Raw genomic sequence first — 10,387 nt, 5'->3', positions numbered from 1 at the left:
ATATTTTTATAAAAATATTTCTGTCTGCTGCACTCTGCCCGACAGTTGCGTGCTCTGTATTCAATATTCATAACAAAAACAAAACGCTTTCTTATGCTTTCTTACGCACGTGTTGAATTGTAAATCGTTTCTGTTGTTGTTGTTGCCATAATCATGTGTTTGTAAGTTTAGAAAATAAAAATAAAACTATTACAAAAACAAAGCTTTTACTTAGCTGTGCTTATCTTGTTTACAATTTGTACGTTGTAACTTATTAGAAAATACATACATACATATGTTGTCGTTGTCAGTCACGTTTCATGTTGTATTTTTTGTAATGTAGCGCATTTTGTTTTTGCTTTTAAATAAAAAAGCCTTTGTTACCATGTAAGTCCGTTGAGCTTTGCTATTTCTGTTTACAGTTGCGGAAAATGTAAACAAAAACAAAATATTTTGCGTTGTTTTTGTTTTATCGCTGAAAGTTGTTTTGAAGAAAAATATGAACTTGTAATTCGATTTTATATGTAAAAAATGGTAAATAAATTAATTTTTTAATTTTATTTAAATAAATGTTTTTTAGGAATATTTTCACAACTTAAAATTTTAATGAAAATGTAAACAAGTAAATTTAGATAATTTTTCAAAACAAAAAAAACCAAGGCTATATTTATAACTCGAAAAAGAAGACAGCATCCTCCAAGAGTGAGCGTTTGCGACACGGAGATACGGTGGGAGGATAACATAAAATATCTGGGGGTCACTTTTGACAAACGGTTCAATTGGCTTAAACATTTGAAATACAAACGGAATAGCTGCTCTAAGATTCTACATTTATTAAAGCCGCTATTTAATAATTATCACTTCAACTTTAAAAACAGAAAGTTACTTTATACGCAAGTAATTAGACCTGCACTTCTGTACGGATGTGTTACATATAGCAAAGCCTCAAATACCACCTTAAAGCAATTACAGATAGCTCAAAACCTGGCCTTAAGAAAACTGTTTAAGATTCCATGGTACATTAGATCTACGGACATACATAGAGATCTTAGGATTGACTCAGTGAAAAAATATATCAGAGACAGAGCTTTAAAATTATTCACTAAAGTTGATACGCTACTTAACCCCGCCATAACAATCCTCAAGTCCACTTCTGGACTCTCAGGAAGATATGCTGATTTAAGGTCCGTCATCAACTAAAAGACAAATAAATGATATGATTTTTTAGCCTAGTTAAAGCCTAGTGTGGGGTAGTGATTAACCCCCCAGTCATTATAGAGTAAAAGTGCGTAATAGCACTAACTCAAGAAGAAGAAGAAGAAGAAGAAAAACAAAATAAATTTTTTTTAAATAAATTCATTTTTTTTAATATAATTTATAATATAATTTTTTTTTGTAATTTTTGCTTACTGATAAACGAGGAAATTTTAAAATTCTGTTGCTAAGTGAAAATTTTATAAAATTATATTAAATTTGGCCATTCCCGGTTGATATGAAAAATGATTTATAAGAAATCAAATTTATGGCTTTTTTTATTATTGAATAATTACACTAATGATAACATTACATGTATATATATACATAGCATATATTATTATATGCTACATAGCATATATATTATATATTATATGCATATATATATACATTGTTGTCTATGTATGTAAGTATTTTTGAAAGCCCATATCAAGAACTTGACTTCGGATGGAGTTTTCTAATAACTTCAGCAATTTAAAAAAATGTTAATCTCATTAAACAGTCATGATCCCTTAATAATGAATTATATGTAAATACATAATGTAGAAAATAAATTTATTTCGGAAAGCCTAAATCCCCCATAGATACATGCCAATGTATGAGTATAATACGCACACACATACAAACATATGTTGTCCATGACACCATGGCCCTAGCCTATTGCCAAACCATTTCTTGATAGATTTTTTTTTAATAATTTAAATATTTCAATCTCACAATTGGGAACAGATATCCCCAAAAGGAAATGCTGGTATAGTTCCTTTTGGGAATGTGTAATGGCACTTGGTTGTTGAACTCGACACCAGGATGTCACTCGTCGATAAATGTGAACTAACAGCCCTTCATATAAATACACTCTTTGAGAATACGCTGGCAAAGTTCTCAATAGCTCTACATCTAATATCTTCTGAAACGAACGACGTTTTCCATGTGCAGCAAAAATTATCCTAGCTTAATTAAGATCATGATATAGGTATATATGTACTAAACTGTAACTTGTCATGCATAAATGCATCAATTCTCAATATGTACCCTAACTGCAGCTCTAACCCCTAATCTGTTTTCATGGCTCTTGCAAACATTAACTTGAGTCCAATCGATCTTGGACTCCTTCTTATTGGAGTGAAGTTTTTCCACCTTTACCCAGGTTGACTTCAATTAAAATCGCACCACTGTCAATTCATACTTACTCACACTAGCAGCACCTATCCATATTCCAACTTATGTAGTGCGTGGATTAGCACACAATAATAACAACAATGGAAATACTAACACCTGAGAAGCACACGCTCTGTTAGTCTGAACAGTTCATTTATTTTATCAGTATCACTAGTTGTGGTATTTTGAGAGTTAACGCATAAACCACAGTTAGTTTTATTAACTTAACTATTATTAATTAATGTGAGGATAAAAAAATTCAATAATGACAACATTAACAGCGACAAAATACTTATTTTCTATAAAAAATAATAGAATAAACTACAAGTACTTTAAGAATTATAAAAATTTCTATAAAATACCTCTCTATAAACACTTGTAATAGTATAATAAAAAATATTTTTTATAGATTTTAAAAAATATAAATTGGTCAAGTACCGGCTTATCACATATTTTCTTCTCGAATCTAAACACTTAAAATCCCCACTTTTCAATAAAAACAAAACAAAACGATTAAAATTAATCTATCACAAGTGTCGCGTACTTACAGTACACCCATATCTCAAAGACCCGATGGGGTTTTAATAAAAATTTTATTGTTTATTGTAAATTACGTTATCGGTTTTTTTATCAATTTCAAAAGAAAGCCCAATATAAAAGAATAACAGAAATATGGCATTATGTATATTAATATAAATAAATACTCATTTATTTAATTAGCAAAAATAGACCATCTAAATTTAGATAGAATAGACCTTCTTTGTTGTTCGAAATACAAAATCAAGAAATTAAATATAAAAAAATATTTAAAAATTATTTATTTTATTTTATTTAGGAATTAATGTGATTAAAAAAGTTGTTCAGTCAAATACAGCAGTCATATGTTAATAATACGTAAGTCCCTCAAAGTCTCAACTACAAATCCCACAAAAAGAAGAGCACTTAGTCACCATTCCTTGGAGGGTGAAGAAAAGTGCAATGATTGTAAAAGTCAACACAAATAATTTATTTAAGTCATGAAAAAATAATCTTTATAAGGGGAACTAACTGCATGGAGGCAAATAAAATATTTAATTTAATTGAAAGTGATTGAGACAATGAACCATGCAGACGACATGTTGGGTGAGTCCATTACGTACAAATAATTTCCAGCTCAGTTTAATTTAAATAATAGGAGACATGCAGACTGGTACGATTGCAAAATTATCGCAAGTGAGATTCAGAAATACCTACCCAAACAGATTGACTTTCACTGATTGACGATTCAACGAGGTGTCATGTATCTCTGTCATATAAGTACTCGCATTTTCTATAAATCTGCAGTGTCCCACCCATCTCACTGATTAGTTTGTGTTTTACACATAAGCTTCGTGATTATTCAATGACTGATCTAAGATCTGCATACCACCCCGTGCGGTTAATGATAAAACTTTTAAGAGTTTTGGAAAGTTTTACTCCGTACATAAGTTCCAAAAATATCTATTAAGAGGAATAAATTGTAAACTTTTTGATTAACTCTTTAATTGATCTTCGTAAGTGTACTACACGACAACATTTGGTTCCGATCGGGAATGTGGACTTCAAATTTTCTAGCGAAGTAAAATGCCAAGCTCATGCAATTTATCCCCTCGCAAATAACCATGCCATTAATCCATATTATAGATAGAACTGTTAAGACTACCACGCGTATTGATATTTGAGTACAGTATAATTGCACTTAATAGTCCCGTTTTGACTGAAAGGTACCTGTAATTGTGACTGTATCGTAATTGTGTGAACCATTCTTAGATATACATATGTATCTATATTCGTAAGTTATGATGATAGGATGCATCTTATATCCGCCCAAAAAAAACTCAAATCACTATAAATGCCAATCCTGATTTATATAGTTGTACCATGAAAACTTATGTCATTATAATCAGAAGCTATCTCAGAACTAATACCATTGAACTGCACAGTTTAGAACTGAACCCCCTCTTTTTAGACTACATAAAGACAGCACAGAAATACCACAAATAATAGAGAAGCCAACATTCAACTAAGATTGTTGCGCCACTAATGATGATGATATATTGATTAATCCTTTAACTCCTAGGAGAAGCATGGGGCCACAATGATGATGATGATGAAACCCAATACTAAATAACTCACAGTTATTTATGTTTCAGACATAATATTGTAAATTGATGAATACTCTATTAATTTATGGCTCTGACTTATTGATCCTTCAACATTTCCACCAGTTTCTTTCTTTATTCCTATCTTATACCTTCTCATGTTTACCGTTGAATCCGATACTGGAAATTTTTTCATTCTTATATATGCCTGCTTGCCATTTCAATTTTGGGGAGAAGGACAACAGCAACGAAGTGAGGGCCCTATAACGTATATTAAAGTATTGGAACGTCATTCTTTGTGGTACATAAGGAAAACTTGAATGAATAGACGTTGATTATGCTAATTTACAATTAGTATTTTAAATTCTTTAATTAAATTAAGCAACCTACAAATTCAATCAATAGAAATCTGTAGGGCGGAGTTATTGTAACCGCCAATGTTGTTAATATTGAAAGAAATTTTAATCCACAAAAGTTAATTTCAAATAAACAATCAATGAAAGAGTTTTACAAAATTTTATTCAATTTAAAAAAAATTTATACAAATGAGTAGATTCTAAAATTACTTAATCAATAGGCTTTAAGCACATTTTGTATCAAATGGAAATAATAGTTTAATTTAAAGGAACATTTTTTCAATAAATATATAAAGGTTTTACTTTGTGATCTAAAACAAATTTACATAAAAATAACAGTATTTGAAATAACATTAAATAGCTAAGCAATATTAGAAATAGAAAAAAATCTATCTAAAAGATCTGTGTATATAATTATAAGAAAAAATTTTTAATATATATAAAGGCATCACTTCAATATTAATATTTAAACACGAATCTTAACATTAGAAATAGTATAAAAAAATTCACAAGTATTTAAAATAAAAACAAAAAAAAAGAGTATAAAATATGGATCTAAATACGTAACATTTCCAAATATTTGTGACAAACTCATTCAACTAACATAGATTTTTCTTCAACTTTATTCTCTTCTACTGTATTTTCAATAGCATCCGCTTTATCAATATTTATGGTTGATGGGGCCGCATTGGAGACATTGGAAACTGCGGTATCTTCAATAGCATCTGCTTTATCAATATTTATGGTTGTTGGGGCTGCATTGGAGACATCGGAAACTGCTGCATCAACACTCTCAGTTTGTTTATTTTCAGTTTTTTCAGAACTATCAATTTCACTTTTACTCTCTGTTACCTCTTCACCTTTTACTCTTTCGAAAAGTATGATTAATTCAGTGTGTGTAGTGTGGGGGAACATATCAACAGCTATTGCAGTTTTAGGGAAGAATGGATTGCTTTTATATTGTTTCGACTGCGGTCGACCAAGTTCAATCCAGTTCTTTTGAGCGTGCATGGGGTTACAAGATATGTACACAATGCGGTTTATAGTCGATGCGGCTCTGAGGGCAGCAATAGAACGATTATCTAAATAATATAAATGAATTAATGAAACAATATATAAATAATCTAATTAATAAGACATACGTAAACCAGCTCTAGGTGGATCAACTACGGCTACAAGATCCAATTTATCACCGGGCGCATTACCATAAACGACCTCTCGCACCATAGACTGTATATAGTCATCAGCATTTCCCACATAAAATTTACAGTTTCCAATGCCATTATTTTTGGCATTCGTTTCTGCATCGCGTATAGCATCTTCAATAATTTCAACTCCCAAAACTTGCTTACAATGTTTTGCAAATGCCAAAGCTATGGTACCCGTACCACAACAAATATCCAGAACAGTTGTTTGTGGGGTTGGTGCCGCTAAATCTATCGCTTGCTGATATAAAACATTAGCACCTTCGGTATTAATTTGAAAGAATGCCAAAGGACTTATTTGAAATTTTAAGTTATGTATTTCATCTGTTATGAATTTAGTGCCTGAAATATATTCAACAGGTGACACATATTGTCCAGCCTGTCTATGTTTGACATCTTGATAATAAAGTGAAGTACATTTGTAACCCTTTTCATTCTGTGCACTCTCATAGAAATTTTTAAGTTCCATTTTCAGTTCATTTAACTCCTCTTCCGTTAAGTTTGACGTATACAGTCCTGGCACAATCATAATTTCATCCGTTTTAGTTGAAGTGCGCACCATAACTTGTCGGAAGTGTCCTGAATTTGTTTCTGGTTTAAATGGCAAAAATTTTGATTTCCTAACAAAATCTTGAAAACTATTTGCCGCCCACTTTGCAGTTTCTGGTATGTGCGGCAAATTGTGCACTTCTGACACTTCAGTGGAGCCATCAGCGTAACTACCCAAACGAAAACCAACAACAATTTCACCATCAGCATTTTTGCCAACAGTGAACTCATTTTTATTACGATAGCCAGTGGTTTGTGGCGAAGGCTGTACGCCTTTAAATTCAAATGCTTCGGAATGCTGTCTAAATTGAGAATTTGTGTATTTTAGTTTATTAAGAAACTTCTGTAATAGCTCATCCATTTCATTATGTTTATGCTTCAGCTGTTCCTCATAGGTTAATGAAGCTAATGGACAAATTGCATCTGCTGATGTGCGTACACGTTTGATGTTGCCATCTTTTTGTTCCATATTACGGCGTTTCATCAAAGGATCTGCAGATGCTTTGGCTATCTAAACTCATAGCAATAATAATGAATAACATTTATTTATATTTCTCATAGTACTTACGATTGCTTGTAGCTCTTTACCTTTCCACCTGTAGCCGTTAAGCAATTCAATGGCACGTTTTTGTTGCTCTTCACTGCGGAAGCAAACAAAAGCAAAATCTTTTCTTTTGGGCGATTTTATTTTTGTCATGTCCAACTGCAATTTCGTCTTAATCAACTTTTTGAATTCCTGTATTTAAATGTTAATAATTAATTTTTTTATTGAAATATGTTAACTTACTCCAATGCCGAAATAACCCAAATTTCTGACTTCAATCTTATAGATTTCTGAGGTGAATTCATTGCGTTGCAAGTACGAAAACTCATCAAAGCTTTGCGCTTCTGTGTCTTTATGCGCTTCTTCACTCGGGTTTTCATCTGGTATATTAATTTCCTGTGGTTTCTCTGTTTCAGTTTCCATTATTTAAAACAATATTATTAATGAAACTTTATTTAAATAATTTTCGCAATAAATTGCTTTGCAACAACAGCAACAGTTGCCGGCATTCAAGGGAATAATTCACGTGCGCTTAAATGTCAAAATCATATGCATTGTACAGTATGAATAAAATTTTTTGCAACATATGGTACAAATGTATTTAAGCCGTGTGCGAGTTAAATTGAGGTAAATTGAGGGAAATAGTAAAATATATGGGTAAGGCAGGGAATGTTGGTATTAACCAGAACTTCGTGTAGGGTAAATTAAATAAAAATCAGGTAAATTGGGTATAACCATTGTGACAATTTTTTAAGATGTTGAATATATAAATAAATAAATTTTAAAACTTTTAACCAAAAATAAAAAATAACTGCAATAAGTAAAAAAATATATATTTATTTGAATTACTTTACCTTAATTTACTCCAACTCGCACACTCCCTTACAATATTTTAATATAAATTTAAAAGTAATATTAATTGTTAAGAAGAGAATTGTTTTAAGATGTAGCTTGTATTATGATTATTTTCATTTATTACAATAAATTAATCATCATAATTCAATTTATTATTAAAATTAGGTCGTGTGCGAGTTAGGCTAAGGTGATGCTAAACCAAATGGGAGATTTTTTGGGATTTTTTGCACTCCACACATTTAGCCATTTATCAACACGTATCGACACATCACTACATTATCGGCACAACTTAGAATTTCCCTCATTCCCTCATTAGAGTGAGTTGTTCTAATTTCATGCTAAACTAAAAGGGATTTTATTTGGGTTTTTTTTTGCACTGCAACAACATTGTTTTAGCAACATTGTTCAAAAAAGTATGCGAGCTGCATTCTGACAGTTAATATCAGCTGTGAATACATTTTGTTTTCATTACTTTGTTTACATATTTTACGATGGCGGAGAACATACAAGTCGACGAAGCATTTTTATTTAAGCGATTTTTCGAATTAATTCAATTAAATAATCGTCGTAAGATAATGATAAACAGATTCTTGGAAGAATATCCAGAGGTAATTACAAAGTAATTTCAGTTAATAATATAAATGATCAGTTTGACTATTTAGCACGGGCTCTTATGCCAAAGTGGATATTCTTCCGAAATATTTCGAGCTGTTGTGAAAAAAGATAATGTAATCATAAGAAAACATTTAAGACTTACAGTAATAGCATTAGAAAGAGTTTTCAATTACGGTGCAAGGTTTATAAATACTGAAAAAGGATGGAGTGACCGGTTTATTATTACTGTATTTTTGTATTGGCTTGGTTGCGGTGCAAGCTATCGTGTAACGGGAGCTTCATTTGGAATTTCCAGATACACTGTTAGAGATATTGTGCACAAATGCTTGAAAGGGTTCCTTTCCCTAAAATCATCGGTAATAAAATATCCAGCTGAAAGTGAGTTTGAAGGCATTTGCACAAAATTTAACCAACGAGCCGGCACTACAATTTTCAATCGTGCATTAGGTGCCATAGATGGAACACATATACCAATAGATGTACCCACACTACTTCGTGACCAATACATGAACCGAATGTCCTTTACATCCATCAATTTACAAGCTGTATGTTCCAGTAGTAAGGAATTTTTATCAATTTGTGTTGGTTTCCCAGGATCGATGCATGATGAGCAGGTTTTAAAAAGCAGTGAATTATTTAATTTGCGAAATTTTCCTCCACCAGGCTACTACCTGTTAGGCGATAGTGCATATTGTTGCCGGACTAATCCGATTGCAATTCTCACTCCATATAAAAGATTGCAGCCGTTAACAGCAAGACAAAAGAAATTTAACGAGCTTCATAGTAAGGCTCGTACTGTTATTGAATCTACATTTGCTGCATTGAAAATGCGTTGGCGCTCAATTTTTGACAAGGTTCTTAGGTTAAATCTTGAACACTGTGTTCAAACAGTAGCTGTAGCATGCGTAATGCATAATATATGTCTGAATGATGGATTTGAAATTGATGAAGTCTTAGAGGACTTGAAATATGAGGAAGTTCTGATTGAAGACGAAGACATTGCTGCTGCAGTTATGCGCGATGAAATTGCAAACAACATTCAGATGTAATTGAAGTTTAGACTTCAAATTTTTTTAAAAATTCCTATTTTATTAAATAGTTTAAATAGTTTGTAAATTAAAATTTTTTGTTTTATATATATATAAATATAAGATTTAAAAAGATATTTTAAAATTCAAATTAAAATCAAAAAATTTATTTAAAATTATTTACCAAAATAAATTACAAGCTATCTTATTATTAATTAAAGCTATGTATAAATGTATAAAAGTTGTTAAAATAACTTGCAAGCTATCTTATTATTAATTAAAGCTATCTTTCAACTAAACGGTCTATTATTTAGAGTCGGACAATGGTACTTGTAAGGAAAACGTAATATACTGAGTAAAAGCAGCCCGTGCTACTCTCCTCCTCGTCCGTCTTTAAAATCGAGGCAATGAAATCTTGCCATGTTGTTCTCCGGCTGGAGGAACTAACTGATAATGCATTCCATGATGTGGATGCAGTATCAAGTCCTAGACTACCCTCTTCACTATTAATTACTAATGGCGAATTGAAATTGTGAATCTGATTGCAATATTCATTAAGTTGGACATAAATGGACCAATTTATTGCCGTGTCAGCGCCTTCGCCGCCTCTACCTATTGGTAGATTTTTGAGACGCTAAAAAATAAAGTATTATTATTCTGTTGTATTGAGAACAAATTCCTTTTACCTTGTATTTTTTCAACAAATTGAACCACCGTTTTTCAA

The 10,387-nt window shown here is 31.4% G+C and overlaps 3 protein-coding genes across 5 annotated transcripts in view; 2 read left to right on the top strand and 1 right to left on the bottom strand.

Annotated features, from left to right (window-relative positions):
- The window catches only part of LOC119668657 (teneurin-m), a 345,384-nt gene that overhangs the window by 49,365 nt on the left and 285,632 nt on the right, over positions 1–10,387 (top strand). The window lies entirely within an intron of this gene.
- LOC119668661 (tRNA (uracil-5-)-methyltransferase homolog A-like) lies at positions 5,379–7,700 on the bottom strand. Its single transcript, XM_038078245.1, has 4 exons — positions 7,409–7,700; positions 7,190–7,357; positions 6,010–7,132; positions 5,379–5,949 (listed from the first exon to the last, which is right to left on the bottom strand). The coding sequence occupies exons 1-4, from the start codon at positions 7,586–7,588 to the stop codon at positions 5,459–5,461; spliced, it is 1,962 nt and encodes a 653-aa protein (XP_037934173.1). The 5' UTR covers positions 7,589–7,700; the 3' UTR covers positions 5,379–5,458.
- On the top strand, positions 8,354–9,703 carry LOC119668663 (protein ALP1-like). The gene is made up of 2 exons (XM_038078246.1): positions 8,354–8,628; positions 8,683–9,703. The coding sequence occupies exons 1-2, from the start codon at positions 8,512–8,514 to the stop codon at positions 9,682–9,684; spliced, it is 1,119 nt and encodes a 372-aa protein (XP_037934174.1). The 5' UTR covers positions 8,354–8,511; the 3' UTR covers positions 9,685–9,703.

The sequence above is a fragment of the Teleopsis dalmanni genome, chromosome 1 (assembly GCF_002237135.1).
Source record: "Teleopsis dalmanni isolate 2A chromosome 1, ASM223713v2, whole genome shotgun sequence".
In the NCBI taxonomy this organism is placed as follows: Eukaryota; Metazoa; Arthropoda; class Insecta; order Diptera; family Diopsidae; genus Teleopsis; species Teleopsis dalmanni.
The sequence above is the reverse complement of the archived record's forward strand: the minus strand, read 5'-3'. Positions and strand labels throughout refer to the sequence as shown.